Genomic DNA, 19,335 nt, shown 5'->3' on the forward strand with positions numbered 1-19,335 from the left:
ACAGGTTCGCCCAAAACGGTAATAAATGCTAGCGGTTTGGGAGAACGGGTAGTAAAAAAAAAAATGCTACTGGTTCGGGCAAACTGGTATTTCCGACAATGAGCTATGCTGTGCTATTTATATTCGCTAGAAAGCAGGAAATCCTGCTTTCTAGCTAATCAAAATCGCGTGGCACAGCTGTTCCCCCCCATCGCTGTTCTACTTACCAGAAAAGTCCTCTTAATCCTCCTTTTTCAGCATTGGGCGTGAAGCAAAACGGTAGCGAAGTGAACCAGTAGCAGATTTCAGAGCATTTCACCCCTGATCAAAAAGTAAGATACTTTTGCACCAGCTAAGGTACTCCTTTTACTTCAGGTGAAGTGAGGACACTTCTGGATTCCTCCATGTAGAAACACACGGAGCAGAACAGATTTTGTGGAGAAAGATGATTCTAGAGATACAGGTAGTCCTCGACCACAATTGAGCCCAAAGTTTATGTTGCTAAGTGAAAGATCTGTTAAGCGAGTTTGGCCCCATTTTACGACTTCTCTTGCCACAATTGTTCAGTAAATCATTGCATTTGTTCAGTTAGTAACACGGTGCTTAAGTGAGTCTGGCTTCCCTGTGGACTTTGCTCGTCGGAAGGGTCGCAAAAACGGATCACGTGACACACACCCCAGGACCATGTGACCGTAGGGATGCTGACAACGGTCGTAAGTGTGAAAAAAAGGGTAGGGATGCTGACAATGGTCGTAAGTGTGAAAAAAGGGTAGGGGTGCTAACAATGGTCGTAAGTGTGAAAAAAGGGTAGGGATGCTGACAATGGTCATAAGTGTGAAAAAGGGTAGGGATGCTGACAACGGTCGTAAGTGTGAAAAAAAGGGTAGGGATGCTGACAATGGTCGTAAGTGTGAAAAAAGGGTAGGGGTCCTAACAATGGTCGTAAGTGTGAAAAAAGGGTAGGGGTGCTGACAATGGTCGTAAGTGTGAAAAAGGGTAGGGATGCTGACAACGGTCGTAAGTGTGAAAAAAAGGGTAGGGGTGCTGACAATGGTCGTAAGTATGAAAAAAAGGGTAGGGATGCTGACAACGGTCGTAAGTGTGAAAAAAAGGGTCACAAGTTCCTTTTTGCAGAGCTGTTGTCCCTGGAATGGTCACTAAATGAACCGGTCATAAGTCGAGGGGGAACAACCAGCATTTGAATTGGACCTCGGAACAAATCAGGATTTACTGCAGCAGTCATAAAATAGGCATTACATGGTTTCATCTAGCACACGGGTGTCAAACTCGCCACGTCACGTTACCGTCACGTGACATATCGCAATGTTTTTCCCTATGCGGAGCTGGGGTGGGCAGGGCCTGTGCATGCATGTGGCCTGCAGACCGCCAGTTTGACACCCCTGATCTAGCAGAAAGACCCCAGCACTGTTGTGGCGTGTCGGCCGCTGGCCCCTCCAGCAACCAAATCAGAGGAAGAGGAGGAGATGTGGGAGTCAGGATTGGCATTGGGGCAACCTGGGAGCTCCGATTGGGAAGAGGGAATGGAGCTGGCAGAGATAGAGAGATAGACGAAGAGCCTGGGCCATCCGTCAGCGCTCAGATGGAGAGTCAACAGCACCCAGGTCTGGAGGTGGCTGATGAGGAAGAGGAGGAACAGCTGGGTCCAGTGCCTGACACACAGAAGGCAGAGGAGAGGAGAGCAGTGGAAATCTATGGGCCGATCCTTTGGATGGAAGAGCCACCGCTGTTAGCGAAGCCCCACCTTAGCTCTGGGGATAAAAGGCAGGAGGTGGAGATGAATAGATGTGGCAGACAACTATTCATCTTTCAGTCGGATGGACTTGTTAACCGGCATTGAGAGAGAAACTTTTTGCCGGGGCTGACGGCGCTCCTAATAAAGGAATCTTATTAGGAGTTAAGGAGTTAACTTTAGAGGGTTTGTCGTGTTTGGAGACCTGCGTCAGAACAAGCACTTTGAATCAACTGAAGCTTCCCAGGGATCTTCACAGGGAGAATGCGGGACAGTAGTCAATCCACAGTTCCTCACCTCGTCCAGCGTTCCCCGCAAGGGTAAAAGGATTTCCAGTCGGCTTTCCAGCACGGTCACCTTCTGGGTCTTCTCCTTGAGGTTGGCATTCAGATCATCCAGCTGAGTCAGCAAGGCTTCGCTGGCTGACCTCAAGGCCTCTTGGTTCTGGTGTAGACAAGACGAAAAGAAAGGGGACTCATAAGAGCTAGTCTCTAGGATTGGCCTAGGAGCTCCATTCTTAGATCTACGGCTCAAAAAATAATGATTGAGAAAGATGTTTGCTGGAGGTGAACCTCAGAAGCCTAGACTTCAAGCAGTTTATAAGTTAAAGAGGACAAGAACTGACTTTCTTCTGTACATCTCCTAGTGTCAAATCCAGCATTTCTTACAAGAATAAGAATCCTGTTGCTATGAAAAGGTGGATAACACATCTCTCTGTGTGTGTGTGTGTCTGTCTCTCTCTGTTTCTCTCTGTCTGTCTCTCTATTTCTCTCTGTCTCTGTCTCTGTCTCTCTCTGTGTCTGTGTCTGTCTCTCTCTGTTTCTCTGTCTCTTTCTCTGTCTGTCTGTCTCTCTCTCTCTTTCTCTCTGTTTCTCACTCTCTGTGTCTCTGTGTTTCTCTCTGTCTCTCTGTCTGTCTCTCTCTGTTTCTCTCTGTCTCTCTCTGTGTGTCTGTCTCTGTTTCTCTCTGTCTTTCTCTCTGTGTCTGTCTCTCTCTGTTTCTCTCTGTCTTTCTCTCTGTGTCTGTCTCTCTGTTTCTCTGTCTCTGTCTCTCTCTGTCCCTCTCTGTCTCTCTGTGTGTGTCTGTCTCTCTCTTTCTTTTTTTCTCTGTCTGTCTGTCTGTCTCTCTGTCTGTCTCTCTGTCTCTCTCTCTGTGTCTGTCTCTCTGTTTCTCTCTGTCTCTCTCTGTGTGTCTGTCTCTGTTTCTCTCTGTCTTTCTCTCTGTGTCTGTCTCTGTTTCTCTCTGTCTTTCTCTCTGTGTCTGTCTCTCTGTTTCTCTGTCTCTGTCTCTCTCTGTCCCTCTCTGTCTCTCTCTGTGTGTCTCTCTCTCCCTGTGTCTGTCTGCTTTTGGCTGGATACAAGGGAAGCAGCAGAAGCAGCGGAAGTCTTTTTTCTCTCCCCCAAACTCTGCCTCTGCGGCTTCCAAACCCCAGCCAGGGCACTGCCCGCTCTGGGAGTGTGCGTCCCACTCTATGGTGACAGCTGGAGCTGGAGCCTGCAGGAAGAGCTGGCCCAGGCCATGGCTTCCACGTGGGTGCTGGTGGTGGGTGCCGGCGGCATTGGCTACAATCTCAAGAACCTGGTGCTCACTGGCTTTGCCCACATCGATGTGGCGCAAAAGCGGGGGGTGGGGACAGGCACTCATGCGGCTTGGTGCCTTCAGGCCACTTGCGTACTACACACACACCCCGCGGGAGGGGCTTGATGGCGGTGTGTGAAGGGAGTCTTTCTCTGCCAGACTCCCGACTGTGAGTGCCACAATAAGACTGTGACCCTGTCTTATTTTTGGGGAAACTGTTCTGCCCCAGCTACTGACCCCAAGAACGCAGCACACACAAAGTCCGTTCAAACCTTAGTATGCTGAATAAACCAGTCTTTTGCAACAACGGCTGTTAATTAATTAACAGCCGCCAAGAATTCAAACAATAATAACTGAAAGCTTACTATGGTTGGCAGAATGCCCAGAAGCAATTTGCAGGAAGCTGATAAGATAAGCAAGACAAGACACGAAGGTATGTGAACTAAGTTGTTCTCTGCAAATTGCTTCAGTCGGTGTTCCTCCTTAAATAGGCTAAGGGAGTGGCCAATTAGCCCCAAGCCTTAGTCTTGAGGAGACCTCCTCCTGAGGAGCCACTCCTGCCTTTGGGAAGCTCTGTGCGCCCGTGCATCGAGAAGAGGCTCCTCCTCTTCATCCTCTTCACTTATGGGAGCTTCTGGAGGTTCTGAAGGCCCTGGCTGAATCCCCGCCTCTGGCACCACATCTTCTCCAGCCTCCTCATTGTCTGATTCGAGTGCCAGCTGCACAGGCTGCTGGCGTAGCACCACACCAGCCTCCTCACTGTCTGAATCAGCTATTAGCTGCACAGGCCACGTATGGGCCACAACAGAAACATTGTAGTAGGATAATGAAACGTCTGCAAGAAAACAACTGATCTCAGAGACAACTGAGGACTCCACCCCACTCTATGAAAACACCAGGATTTACCTCTTGCAAGACAGTAATCTGAGCTTTGGAGATCACCAGCTCTGAATTCTTCTCCCATAACAGCTTCTGCAGCCGAATCAGCTCCACGTTCTTCTGGATGGCGGCTCTGTTGAGCGAGGCGAACAAGTTGGCATCGCTCAGTGAGTTCTTCCAACAACACAAATGCACAACCAGGCCCATCTGTGCAAAATCAATAGCTCGAGAAAAGATTTCTTACTGACCGGGTACTAAAACTGTGAGGTAAAATAATCTCAAGGAATGTCCTGCTAACTTACACCGGCCTGAAGGAATTCGATATTATACAGGTAATCCTCAACATGATCACAATTGAAAGTTTCTGTTGCTAAGTCAGACAGATGTTAAGTGAATTTGGCCCCGTTTTACGACCTTTCTTGCCACAGTTGTTAAGCGAATCACTGCAGTTGTTAAGTTAGTAAGTTGGTTGTTAAGTGAATCTGGCTTCCCCATTGACTTTGCTTGTCCGAAGGTCGTAAAAGGGGATCGCATGACCCCGGGACACTGCACAATAGTCATAAGTGTGAACCAGTTGCCAAGCCTCCGAATTTTGATCACGCGATCATGGGGATGCTGCAAATGTCATAACTGAGGAAAATGGTCATAAGTCACATTTTTTTCAGCGCCATTGTAACTTTGAACGGTCCCTAAATGAACTTGGCAATGCCGAAGCGATCAAAATGGCTTCGGTCAGGCCAGCTTCAGGGTTATAAGGTTCCTGTTATAAGTTGAACTCCTGCATTTCCTTGTTCCGATTCAAAAAAAAATCTATAATGCCTCCAAAGTTTAAACACCTGCCTACCCTTGAGATGTGAATTTCACTCCTCTAAAATCAAACTCCAGAAATTACAACCACATCCAACTTTGAAATTCTGCTTCAGTTGAATTTATCGATGAAAGCAGAAGAAGAATCAAAAGCGCCATAGAAAACAAGGTTTCGGAAGATTTAATTTATGTGTGATATTAATCAGAATAATGGAATAATAGAATAGCAAATTACAGGGGTGAAATGTAAAATGTGTTACTACCGGTTCTGTGGGCGTGGCTTGGTGGTGGGGGGGGGTAATGTGACTGGGTGGGTGTGGCCAACTTTTTTTTTTTTTTAACTTTTCAAAGCATTTTTTCTAATGCTTTGAAAAGCCTCTGGCGATCAGGCAACTCAGCTGGGATCGTCAGAGAGGCATTTTAAAAAATGCTTTGAAAAGCCCCTCTGGTGATCAGGCAACTCAGCTGGGATCGTCAGAGACTTTTCAAAGCATTTTTTTTACCACCTCTTCGGCCAAGAGGTTGCAGAAAAAAATGCTTTGAAAAGCCTCTGACGATCCCAGCTGAGCTGCGTGATCATCAGAGGCTTTTTTTTTTTTAACTTTTAAAAGCATTTTTTCATCGGAAGAGGTTGTAGAAAAAATGCTTTTAAAAGAAAAAAAAAAGCCTCTGATGATCGTGCGACTCAGCTGAGCATAGTGGGTGGGTGGGGGCACAGGGATTTTTGCTACCGGTTCTCCAAACCGCCCGCCGCCATCGCTACCGGATCGGGCGATCCGGTCCGAATCGGGAGCATTTCACCCCTGGCAAATTAACAGAATAAGAGTTGGAAGGGATCTCGGAGGTCTTCTAGTCCAACCGCTTGATTAAGCAGGAAACCCTATACCCATGATGGCGAACCTATGGCATATGTGCCAGAGGTGGTATGCAGCACCCTCTCTGTGGGCACGCGAGCCATCGCCCCAGTTCAGCTCTGCCGTGCAAGTATGTGCGCCTCCCGCTGGCCAGCTGGTCTTTGGGTCTCTGCCACGCATGTGTGTGGGGGTGAATGGGGGGGGACATGTGTGTATGCTTAGGGGGTGGGGCACGCTGACCAGCTGATTTTCAGCTGGCCCCGCCCACACCTCCCCTCCCAGGAGTCTCCACACAGCCTGTTTTGGATGCTAGGTAAATACAGGGCTCACGTGGAGGCTCTGGGAGGGCGTTTTCAGCCTCCGGGGGGGGGAGGCTGTTTTCGCCCTCCCCAGGCTCCAGGAAAGCTTCTTGAGCCTGGGGAGGGCGAAAAATGGGTCTCCTGGGCCCACCGGAAGTCAGGAAACCAGCCATTTCCAGCCTCCAGAGGCTTCAGGTAGGCCTGCTAGGCCCAAAAAGGGGCCCAGGGGGGGATCGCGTGCACATGCGTGGGAGGCAGGGCGCAGGGGACATTGAATTATGGGTGTGGGCATGAACGCGTGCAGCCCCCCACCCGCTTTTGGCACATGACAGTTGGTTGTCCAATCTCTTCTTAAAAGCCTCCAGTGTTGAGCACCCACTACCTCTGGAGGCAAGTCGTTCCACTGATTGATTATTCTAACTATTATAGGTGTAATCCCAGCAGTGGTGGGTTCCTCCCGGTTCGGTCCGGTTTGGCCGAGCCGGTAGCGGTGACAATATGATGTCACCGAACCGGTTCTCCCACCCCCGCCCTCCCACCCCCCCCACCCACATTATTCTCACCTTTTATTTGGTCCCACCCCCAATCTATTGCTGCCTCCTGAGTCCCAGCTGATGACTAGAGGGAAAAAAACTGTTTAAACTCTTGCCGCGGGGCTTCAAAGGGCTGTCCTACAGCTGATCAGTGTTAAAAGCAAACAAATGAGTTGGGTTGTAAGTGCGAGGACTGGTCGTAAGTGCGAGGATCTTCCAGAAATGACTCTGACCAGCTAGCCACGCCCACCTAGTCACATGATTGCCAAGCCACACCCACAAAATAAGCCACGCCCACAGAACCGGTAGTAAAAAAATTTAGAACCCACCCCTGAATCCCAGGTGTGGGATTCAGCATGTTCGGACCGGTTCGGGCGAACCGGATGTTAATTTTACATCCAGGCAGTGAATCGGTTGCTAAAATTTTTGAAACCCACCCCCTGTGTAATCCTAGATCAAATCCGTTGAGGGAGACGAGAACCAAACAAACTTTACCGGTATTCCTGCAAGTTTAGATAGCTTTTCTGAGATTGAATGTATTCCAGATCAATTTCTTTATCAGGTGTGAAACTCAACAATTCATGATCCTTGTCTAACTCAGCCAGCACCAGACTGTGGGTCCTGAAAGAAGAATCAAAGCAGAAATATACATTTGTTTTTCATGAATTAATAGGAAGGAGTTTTAAAGATTGACCTTCTTTCTTGCAGGTTAACAAGAATCTTTAAAAAAAAAATATCCCACCTTTATTATTTTTATAACTCAAGGGAGCGAAGGTACCTAATATTCCTTCCTTTCTTATTTTCCCCAGAATAACAGCACTGTACAGTGAGCTCGGTTGAGAGAGAGTGATTGGCTCAAAGACACCCAGTTGACTTTCATGCCAAAGGCAGGACTAGACTCACCATCTCCTGGTGATTGGCCCAAAGATACCCAGTCAACTTTCATGCCTAAAATGGAACTAGAATTTACAGTCTCCTGATGATTGGCTCAAAGACACCCAGTTGACTTTCATGCCGAAGGCGGGACTAGAACTCACCATCTTCTGGTGATTGGCCCAAAGATACCCAGTCAACTTTCATGCCTAAAATGGAACTAGAATTTACAGTCTCCTGATGATTGGCTCAAAGACACCCAGTTGACTTTCATGCCGAAGGCGGGACTAGAACTCACCATCTTCTGGTGATTGGCCCAAAGATACCCAGTCAACTTTCATGCCTAAAATGGGACTAGAATTTACAGTCTCCTGATGATTGGCTCAAAGACACCCAGTTGACTTTCATGCCGAAGGTGGGACTAGAACTCACTGTCATCTGACGATTGGTCCAAAGGCACATTTCATGACTAAGGCAAGACTAGAAATCACAGTCTCCCAGTGATTGACCCACAATCAGCTTTCGTACTTAAGGCGGGACTAGAACTCACAATCTTTCGGTTTCTGCTTGCAACCTTTCCAGAACATCATCACCATATCTGGGAGAGATTGGCCTGGTTGTCATTCTTGATATCTGCATCTCTGTCGCCCAAAAACAGAAACAAAGAGAAAAGGATGGACTGACCGCCATGTCCTTGAATCTCTTTAGACTTCCCCTCATTCGACAAAGGCATAGCGTCCATAAAAAGTCGACTTGATGACTTCCAATCGAGTGCATAATTTCAACCTAGAACCTGTTGGGGCCTGTCGGCCGCCGGCCCCTCCAGCAACCGAATCAGAGGAGGAGGAAGAGGAGTGGGAGTCAGGATCAGCATCAAGGCAACCTGAGAGCTCTGAGGGGAAAAGAGGGAATGGAGCTGGTGGAGAGAGAGACAGAGGCGGAGCCTGGGTCGTCTGTCAACCCTCAGATGGAGAGTCAACAGCCCCCAGAGGTCTGGAGGTGGCTGATGAGGAAGAGGAGGAACAGCTGGGTCCAGTGCCTGACGCGCGGATGCGCAGAAGGCAGAGGAGAGGAGAGCAGTGGAAATCTATGGGCTGGTCCTTGGGATGGAAAAGCCACCACTGCTAGCGACGCCCCACCCTAGCTCTGGTTATAAAAGGCAGCAGAGATGAATAGATGTGGCAAACAACTATTCATCTCCCTGCTCGACAGACTTGTTAGCCTGCTGTGAAAGAAAGAGAGACTTTTTTCCGGGGCTGCTGGCGCTCTTATTAAGTTAAGTTTACTTTATTGTCATTGCACCTCGTACAATGAAATTAAATTCTATCTTCAGTGTACATCATACATAAGAAAACTATAAAAAAAATAAATGAAACAAAAACACACATCCTTCACATTCTACACAATTGAATTGAAAACCCCTGATATTGCATTAATCTTGCACTATATAGTAGAATTCAACATAGTTACTGGTCTGGGATAGAAGCTGTTTTTCAGCCTATTTGCTCTTGTTTTTAATTATCCTGTACCGTCTGCCAGATGGTAATAGTTCAAAAAAAAAAAAAAGATGCCCAGGATGAGATGGATCTTTAAGGATGTTTTGAACTTTCTTAAGGCAGCGGGAGCTATAAAGAGGGGAGAGGGCAACCGATGATCCTCTGGGCAATGACGTTGACCCTCTGGAGCGCTGTCCCACCTGCCACTGTGCAATTGGCAAATCATACACAGGTGCGGTAAGTTAAGATACTTTCTATGGCGCAGCGATAGAAGGTCACCGGCAATTTTTCATTCAGTTGTTTCCTGAGATCAATAAAGGAATCGTCGATTGATTAAGGGGGCTTTTATCAGGTTCGCCTGATCCGCCAGTTGCAGCCCTTTCTGGACCGGGACGCCCTGCGCATGGTCACTCATGCTCTTGTTACTTCCCGGTTGGACTATTGTAATGCTATCTACATGGGGCTCCCCTTGAAGAGCACTCGGAGGCTCCAACTGGTCCAGAATGCGGCCACGAGGGTGGTTATGGGCGCAACTCGTTGTGCCCATGTGACACCCCTCCTGCGCGAGCTGCACTGGCTCCCAGTGGTCTTCCGGGTGCGATTCAAGGTGTTGGTTACCACCTTTAAAGCGCTCCATGGCATAGGACCTGGGTACCTCTGAGACCGTCTCCTGCCACCAATAGCCTCCCACCGACCAGTTTGCTCCCACAGAGAGGGTCTCCTCAGGGTGCCATCGGCCAAGTTATGTCGGCTGGCGACACCCAGGGGGAGGGCCTTCTCTGTGGGAGCCCCAGCCCTGTGGAACGAACTGCCCCCGGAAATACGTAAGATCTCCGACCTCCGGGTGTTTCGCTACGCACTGAAGACCCTGTTGTTCCGCCAGGCTGGACTATCAACATAATAGTTTTAAATTGGGGTATTTAAATTTTTTGGGGTTTTAAATCTGAGCCAATTTATTTAATTATTTTAAATTTTAAATTGCTGTTTGTCTGTGTTTTTAAATAGGCTGTACACCGCCCTGAGTCCTTCGGGAGAAGGGCGGTATAGAAATAAAATTATTATTATTATTATTATTATTATTATTATTATTATTATTATTATTATTATTACAGAAGGTTTGTCGTGTTTGGGGAGCAGAACCTTCCCAGCGATGAACGCATCAAGCTCTCCAACCTTCTTACCTTTGTGTGACTTCTTGGGCCCTTGTCTAGGAGAGGTGTGTGGCCGATGAAAGCCCGTGTTGACCTTGGCTGTGACATGGCCATAGGGACAGTGACGGCTGCAGCCCTGCAGTTGTAGCTGTTGCTTGTAGAAGAGCAGGTGACTTCTCAAACGCTGGTTGAGACGTTCCAGATCCCAAACCCGTTCCTGCATCTCTTCCAGACCCGCTTCCAAGTCCAGGTGCCGCACAGAGTTTTGAATGTAGCTTCCGGGTCTCCTATTCCGGGTTTCCTGTTGTGCTCGGTCATGATTCAGTCTTGAGAGTTTGGTGCCCATCCTGGTTAGGAATAAGGAAAGAACATCCAATCTCGGTCTTCCCAGAGAGTGATGTTGTTGTAGCAGGACCCTTACAGATTCACAGAGTTGAAAGGGGCCTTGTAGGCAGTGGTGGAATCCAAATGTTTTTACTACCGGTTCTGTGGGTGTGGCTTGGTGGGCGTGGCAGGGGAAGGATACTGCAAAATCTCCATTCCCTCCCCACTCCTGGGAGAAGGATATTGCAAAATCTCCATTCCCATCCCACTCTGGGGCCAGCCAGAGGTGGTATTTGCCGGTTCTCCGAACTACTCAAAATTTCCGCTACCAGTTCTCCAGAACCCGTCAGAACCTGCTGGATTTCACCCCTGCTTGTAGGTCATCTAGTCCAACCCCCCAACCACCCAAACAAGAGACCCTACCCCGTGATGGTGAACCTATGGCACATGGAGCCATATCTGTGGGCACGCGAGCGTTGCCCTACCTCAGTCCAGCACGCATGTGTGTGCTGGCCAGCTGAATTTTGGGCCTTCCGGGCCCACTGGAAGTCGGGAAATGGGCTGTTTCCAGGCCTCCGGACGGCCTCCGGGGGGAGTGGGGAAGGCCATTTTTGCCCTCCCCAGGCTCCTAGAAAACCTCTGGAGCCTGGGAAGGGCAAAAAATGGGCCTACTCGGCCCACCATGCCATCACGTGCCAAAAGCGGGGGGGAGAAGTCACACGTGCATGCATGGGGGGGACAGGGCACATTGAATTATGCGTGTGGACACGCGCATCCGCAATCCCCCCCACTCCCCCCGCTTTTGGCACGCGATGGCAAAAAGGTTAGCCATCACTGCCCTACACCATTTCTGACAAGTGGCAGTCCAAACTCTTCTTGAAGGGATGAAGGTCCCACAACTTCCGAAGGCAACATCTCTTCCACTGGTTGTTTGTCCTCACTGTCAGAACATCTCTCCTTATTTCTAGGTTGAATCTCTCCTTGATCAGTTTCCATCCATTATTCTTTTTGTCTGGCCTTCGGGTGCCTTGGAAAATAGCTTGACTCCCTCCTCTCTGTGGCAGCCCCTCAAATATTGGAATATCCTGTCTCCCCTAGTCCTTCTCTTCACTAGACTAGCCATGCCCAGTTCCTGCAACCATTCTTCTTATGTTTTGGTCTCCTTGTTTTGGTTCTCCTAAAGCAGAACCCTTGTTTGGGTTTCTGCTTTAGGAGCTCAACCATTACCATTGTTTAAGGTTGTCATGGGTGACCAAAGCCAAAGAAGTCCCAAAGGTGCTTTTGCGAGAGGCAACTAGGCTTTCTGGTCCAGAAAGTCTGGTTGCCTCTTGAAAAAGCACTTTTTGGAACAACCATGAGATGGATGACCGAGAATCTCCACAGACAAAAGCCAAAGAATTGTGTAGGGAAAGATAGAAGAACTGAGTAACCTTGAACAAATGAAATTAACAGAATAATAGAATTGGAAAGGATCTTGGATAACCACGTTTTCAATAAATTTGTGGGTTACCTTTTGATCTTGTTCTCCTGCTTTTGAGTGAGCTCTTTGAGCAGCAAATGTTCATCACGAAGCCGTAGAAAATTGTCAGCCAACTCTGCCCGACTCACTCGGCTGATCTGGTGACGAGTCTTCGCTAACAAGCTCGATCCTGGATGAGGAAAGAAAGACCAGGTGAGAATTACTCTGTTTCCCCGAAAATAAGACATTTATTTATTTATTTATTTAATTTATTTACCGCCCGTCTCCCAAAGGGACTCAGGACGGTGTACAGCCAGCATAAAACACACAAATATAAAATTTAAAAACAATTTAAAAAATATTAAATAGTTTGGCCCATATCTAATTAAAATAAAACTACCCGATTTAGACATTTAAAAATTAAGAATTGACAATTAAAAAATTTAAATATTAGGCCAGCCTGGCTTGTTGAAATAAAAGCATCTTGAGGGCCTGGCGGAAGGTGCTTAAGTCGGGAATCCTCCGTATCTCAGGGGGGCGATTTGTTCCAGAGAGCAGGAGCCCCCACAGAGAAGGCTCTCCCCCTGGGGGTTGCCAGCCGACATTGCTTGGTCGACAGCACCCGGAGGAGCCCCTCTCTGTGGGAGTGAATTGGCCAGTGGGAGGCTATTGGTAGCAGCAGGCGGTCTTGAAAATACCCAGGTCCTAAGCCATGGAGCGCTCTGAAGGTGGTAACCAATACCTTGAATCATACCCGGAGGACCACCGGGAGCCAGTGCAGCTCGCGCAGGAGAAGTATTACATGGGAGCGCCATGACGCTCCCATAACCACCCACGCGGCCGCATTCTGGACCAGTTGGAGCCTCCGGGTGCTCTTCAAGGGGAGCCCTGTGTAGAGAGCATTACAGTAGTCCAGGCGGGAAGTAACGAGGGCATGAGTGACCGTGCATAGGGAGTCCCGATCCAGAAAGGGATGCAACTGGCGGATCAGGCGAACCTGATAAAAAGCCCCCCTGGCCATGGCCATCACATGTTCTTCTAAGGACAGCTGTGCATCCAGGAGGACACCTAAGTTGCAAGCCCTCTCCGTGGGGGCCAACGACTCACCCCCAATAGTCAGAGATGGCACCAACTGACTATATCGGACGCCGAAAGCCGCAGCCACTCAGTCTTGGACAGGTTGAGCTTGAGCCTGTTTCTCCCCATCCAGATCCGCACGGCCTCCAGACACTGGTACATCACGTCAAGTGCATCATTGAGGTGGTCCAGGGTAGAGATGTACAGCTGGGTGTCATCAGCGTACTGGTGGAACTGCACCTCGAAACCACGGATGATCTCACCCAGCGGCTTCACATAAATGTTGAACAGAAGGGGCGAGAGGACTGACCTTTGTGGCACCCCACACATGAGGCGCCTCGAGGTCGACCTCTGGCCCCTTGTCAACACAGACTGCAACCGGTCAGAGAGAAAGGAGGAGAATCATCGCAGCACGGTGCCTTCCACTCCTAACCCCTCTAACCGGCGCAGCATGATACCATGGTCGCTGAGAGATCTAATAGGACCATGACAGAGGAAACAGGTGGGTCTAGAGAGGGCTTCTTGAGGAGGGGCCTCACCACCGCCTCTTTCAAGGCGGCGGGAAAGCAACCCTCACTCAAAGAAGCGTTGATAATCCTCTGGAGCCAGCCTCGTGTAACCTCCTGGGAAGCCAGCACCAACCAGGAGGGACACAGGTCCAATAAACATGTGGCCGTGCTAAGTCTACCCAGAATCCTGTCCATGTCTTCGGGAGTCACCGGGTCAAATTCCTCCCAGATAACACTCTCAAGACCTTCCTCCATCACCCTGTCTGAACCTATCCCGTCAGAGTCCAAGCCTTCCCGAATTTGAGCGATTTTGTCATGCAGATACTGTACAAAATCCTCAGCTCTACCCTCCAAGGGGTCTTCCCGCACTCCCAGATGGAGCAGGGAGTGGGTCACCCTAAACAGGGCGGCTGGGCGGTTATCTGCAGACGTGATAAGAGCGGAAAAGTAGTCAGACTTTGCCACTTTTATCACCACTAGGTAGGTCTTAATATGAGACCTCACCAGTGTTCGGTCAGATTCGGACCGTCTGGCCCTCCAACTGCTCTCTAGGCATTTTTTCCAGTGCTTCATTTCCCTCAGCTCCTTGGAAAACCAGGGAGCCACCTGGGATCGGCACCAGGTCAGAGGCTGCAAAGGCACGACGTGGTCCAAAGCTCCAGCGGCCGCCCTATCCCAGGCGACCACCAGGTCTTCAGCCGCGTCATGAGCCAGAACCTCAGGGAATGGCCCAAGCTCCATCTGGAACCTATCAGGGTCCATCAGGTGCCTGGGCCAGAACCACCTGATCAGTTCCGCCTCCCTGCGGTGAGGTGTAGCGGTTTGAAGGTCAAGTCGAAGGAGAGAATGATCTGACCATGACAAGGGCTCGATCACAATATCCCCTATATCAAAATCATTCAGCCACTGGCCAGAGACAAAAACCAGGTCCAGAGTGTGTCCCCCCGTGTGAGTGGGGCCATGAACTAATTGGGTCAGGTCCATGGCTGTCATGGAAGCCATGAACTCCCAAGCCACCTCAGACATTTCATCGATAGATGGCAGGTTGAAATCCCCCATGACCATAAGCCTGGGGGTATCAACTGCCACCTCGGCTATCACGTTGAGCAGCTCAGGCAAGGCTGCTGCCTTGCCTGTCTGTATTATCAGACATCCCCTGATAATAAGCCCAATCGGGCTTTTGAGTGCATGCTCTAAAATGAGCCTCCCCCGAAAATAAGCCCTCCCTGAAAATATTGAAACGCAGAGCTAAAAATCAGGTAAGATGGCAAGAGGAGCCCCATCTTGCTCTATGCTCCCCAAAATAATAAGACCTCCCTGAAAATAAGACCAAGTGCTTATTTCGGGGTTTGAAAAAATATAAGACAAGGTCTTATTGTCGGGGAAACATGGTACATCTGGACTGGAAACCAAGTGGGATGAAATGTAAAATTAGGGCGTATCTGGCATTTCCTCCTCAGCTCACTTAGACACAAATCTGATTTCTCCAAGTATATAGAATTCCTATTCTTGTTTCTCACTGGATTTATCTGAACTCTGGTTGTGTGAGGTGTACCCGCCCACCAAATCTGTCAGTGGATCAAGAAGGTTGGCTTTTAATTAAGAACTCTTCATTGCCCACCTTTCATTTGGATTTTCAGCCTTTCAGGTTTGGCAGGGATCAGGGCTGAAGAAGACACACCTAGAGAAAGAAGAAGTGAAGAGAGAAACTTGGGTGAATGAACTATTACCATATAATGAGATCTATCTACCTACCTACCTACCTATCTACCTACCTATCTATCATCTATATCATTTATCTCTCATCTCTGTCTGTCTCTCTGTCTGTATCTATCTATCTATCATCTATCTATCTCTCTATCTCTCTATCTATTATCTCTATCTCTGTATATCTATCATCTCTATCTCTATCTATCTACCTATCATCTCTCTATCTATCTATTTATCATCTATATCATTTATCTCTCATCTCTGTCTGTCTCTGTATATCTATCATCTCTATATCTATCTATCTATCATCTGTATATTTATCATCTATCTATCTATCTATCTATCTATCTATCTATCTATCTACCTATCATCTCTCTCTCTTTCTATCTATCTATCCACCTATCATCTATCTATCTATCTATCTATCTATCTATCTATCTATCTATCATCTCTATGTATATCTATCATCTCTATCTCTATCTATCTACCTATCATCTCTCTCTCCCTCTCTATTTATCATCTATATCATTTATCTCTCATCTCTATCTCTGTCTGTTTATCTATCATCTCTATATCTATCTATCTATCTATCTATCTATCTATCTATCTATCTATCTATCTATCTATCTATCATCTATCATCTATCATCTATCTATCTACCTATCCTCTCTCTCTCTCTCTCATCTATCTATCTATCTATCTATCTATCTATCTATCTATCTATCTATCTATCTATCTATCTATCTATCTTATATACATGCCCATCTGTCATATATGACTCTGAATACCGTTCAATAAACACTTCAAGAGATTTTCATCAAAATATTGCAGCATTCTCCCACAAATATTGTTTATAAATTGCTGTCTTTTATTCCCCTTGTGGTTCCTTGAGTTATACTATATAAAGATCAGGTTGAGGCTTGGACACATGGGGAAATACAGAATGGCTTTGCTGCCTTCCTTGCCAAATCAGCCCTTATATGAAGGCAAAGACTAGAAGCAAAAATTTGAAGCAGTTTCACAGCCACTTCTGTCATGTTGAGTGGGACATAGAGGAGTGGGAGATAAGCCACGTTTCAGTGTTTTGCAGAGTAGACATCTCCGCTTCAGAGATTCAAAGTCAATTCATAAAATCGGTATGGAATTGCATTACATTTATCTGGATAGTACTTTTCTACTTGTCTTGAGAAAGAGCTAGTGTAATGACTCGGGACATGGCACGAAGGCAACACAGCCAGAGAACCGGTATGAGTCCCTTTATTGGCACCAACATCCCGTTTACTCTCCGGTCTGGAGAAAAACTCTCCCACAAACCTGTAGCAGCTTCTGGCTGCAGATACTCCAGTCCAAACGATGTAGGCAGAATGACTGCAATCAATCACTCAAGATAATGAGTCCCAGATGGGAAGAATAATTCCAGCAAGACAAGATAGGCACACAGTAGCATGGCAGTAATTCAAACAGTCAGGAGGGAATGCCAGAAACGCAGGCCACAACTCTCAACACCGGATTAATTCAGTGTTTGTTCCCGACAAATGCCCCTCTCAACTGCCTCTCCTTTAAACTCCATCCCCAGGTGTGCCTTGTGAAGGGAATCAGGGCTGTTTCCTTTCTCATAAGCCATGCAACCCACGTTGCTCTCTTCTGCGTTCTTCCCTGCGTGCACTCGGATGAGGAGGGGTTGGGCCTTGGTCTTCATCTCGACTCCCTGTCCCTTGTTCTACCTCTCACCTGCTCTGTCCAGCCTGACTTTGCCCTTCCCCAGTTTCCTCCACAGCTAATGGAGCCGCTCTCTCGCTCTCTGTCAGCTGTTCAACTTCCGTCTCAGATTCAGACTCTGACGGGGGCATGACAGCTAGCTAGATTCTTTACCCGTTACAATCAGTTCTACAAGTAATCATATCATGGTTGACATGTCGTCATCTCAGCAGGTGGCAGCATCAAACCAGCTTTGGCTGATCCTTGGGAAAGCTAAACAGGGTCAGACATAATAACCTGTACATGAATAGGAGACCACCAAGAAATTCCAAGCCGATAGAGACTTCATAAAACATCCCAAATCTGCTCTGTACTATTGCAAGACAACAACACAAATGTACTCAATGAGCCCCTAGGAGTCAGCCTTACTTTAAAGAAGGCTCTGTGTCTGACTCTTGGGTCTCAAAGCTAATGACTGAGATCCTGTGTAGAGAAGCAAGACATTAAGGATTCCCTCTCCCAGTGGTGGTATTCAGCCGGTTCGTACTGGTTCAGGCGAACCGGTAGTGGCGACCTGCCACCCACCCGCCCCGGTGCTATGCCATCCTATTTAGCCACATTTTCTAAGCCGCTGTTGTGACCTAGGCTCAATTAGGCATTAACAGACACAATTAGTCTTAAACAAACCTATTTTATTATAACAGCTGGGAATTACTTCATTCTCAGCTTAGTCCAAATTAATTCCAAAACAAGTCCTTCAGAAAAAGTCCTTCGGGCTTATCACAAACCTTTATCTTCTTTGGCACCCTGACAAAGGCCTTTCTTGGCAAAGCCCCACAAAGTTCAGAAACAAGAAAACAGATTTAGCAACGTTGCTTTCCTACAAAGTGACCAAGAGCCTTTGCTGCTCTTTTAAGCCTTATGGGAGGGGCCAATCATCTCCTGGCCTTACTCCTGAGTCATCCTTTTTGCTTTAGCTGCTCTTACTTTCTGGCAGTTCTGTGCATGCACGCACTAGGAACAGGCTCCTCCTGTTCCTCTGCTTCTCTGATGTCATCCTCTGGAGGCTCTGGAGTCCGCACATCACTCCCAGATGGTCCTGGCCCCCTCTCTGCCTCCGATGCAGAGCCCTCATCCGGTCCTTCCCCAGACTCCAGGACTGGCCCATTGTCCTCCCCAGCTTCCTCACTGTCCGACTCCATTGCTAGCTCCGCGGGCTGCTGGCGGATAACAACAGCCACATGCATGCATGCATGCAAGCCGCACGCATGATCAAAGTGCACACACGGAAGGTTGAACATATGTGTGCTCACATTTTCGGTGCACAGGAAACCGGTGGTAAAATTATGTGAAACCCACCTCTGCCCCCACCCCCCACCATAATGGGATCCCAAACTGGTTTAGCATTGCAGTTCCAGACATCAGGAGAATACCAGCGTCAAACTCTTAATCTTGAAGGCTAACCTTGAAGGGCTGCTAGTATCGAGGGTTTCTGATCCATCTCTTGCACAGTCAGGTTTCCTGCAATTTCACCCAGCAAAACCGACATAGCTTGGGACAGTTGAGAAGTGGCTGTAGTAAAGACAAAAACAACAAAGAGGCTAAAGTACAAGCAAACAAACATTATTAGCCCAACGATAACATCTCTGCTCAAGGGACGCGGTGGCTCAGTTGCTTAAGACGCTGAGCTTGTCGATTGAAAGGTCGGCAGTTCAGTGGTTCGAATCCCTAGTGCCACGTAACGGGGTGAGCTCCCGTTACTTGTCTCAGCTTCTGCCAACCTAGCAGTTCGAAAGCACGTAAAAAAATGCAAGTAGAAAAAATAGGGACCACCTTTGGTGGGAAGGTGACAGCATTCCGTGCACCTTTGGCGTTTAGTCATGCCGGCCACATGACCACGGAAATGTCTTCGGACAGCGCTGGCTCTTCAGCTTTGAAATGGAGATGAGCACCACCGCCTAGAGTCGGGAACGACTAGCACATATGTGCCAGGGGAACCTTTACCTTTTACCTTTTATTGCTATTAAGAACTAAAATATAGGTTCAGAAGAACATCTCTGCGAGAAACGGAATGAAGTTGGAAATTTGTATTTATTCCCAAGCTCCCGTTGAGGGATTGTTTATTCCATAGTGTTCACTTATTGTAGGGCATATCTATATCACATGCCAAAACAATTAGACACAGAAACAGTTTTTTCCCTCGTGCCATCATTCTGCAGCACACCTAATTCCCACAGTGCTGTCTGATGTCTAACTATATTTACCCATGCAGTGTGGCTGTATTACTTTTATCCTTCTCATTTGTTCCTCTACTCTGTCTTATTGGCATTATGACAATATTTTATATATTATGACGATT

At 47.8% G+C, this 19,335-nt stretch overlaps 1 protein-coding gene across 1 annotated transcript in view; it reads right to left on the reverse strand.

Annotated features, from left to right (window-relative positions):
• The window catches only part of RPGRIP1 (RPGR interacting protein 1), a 62,466-nt gene extending 43,926 nt beyond the window's left edge, over positions 1–18,540 (reverse strand). Inside the window, exons 1-8 of the mRNA XM_070954100.1 lie at positions 18,441–18,540; positions 15,190–15,249; positions 12,034–12,172; positions 10,230–10,546; positions 8,103–8,193; positions 7,175–7,300; positions 4,214–4,319; positions 2,027–2,173 (exon numbers count right to left, since the gene is read on the reverse strand). Coding sequence (XP_070810201.1) covers positions 2,027–2,173; positions 4,214–4,319; positions 7,175–7,300; positions 8,103–8,193; positions 10,230–10,546; positions 12,034–12,172; positions 15,190–15,249; positions 18,441–18,525 — 1,071 coding nt within the window. The 5' untranslated portion in view covers positions 18,526–18,540. The remainder of the gene's footprint in view (positions 1–2,026; positions 2,174–4,213; positions 4,320–7,174; positions 7,301–8,102; positions 8,194–10,229; positions 10,547–12,033; positions 12,173–15,189; positions 15,250–18,440) is intronic.
• Positions 18,541–19,335: the final 795 nt, after the last annotated feature.

Source organism: Pituophis catenifer, unplaced genomic scaffold, assembly GCF_029215685.1.
Source record: "Pituophis catenifer annectens isolate HBS135680 unplaced genomic scaffold, rPitCat1.0.hap2 SCAF_15, whole genome shotgun sequence".
NCBI lineage: Eukaryota > Metazoa > Chordata > Lepidosauria > Squamata > Colubridae > Pituophis > Pituophis catenifer.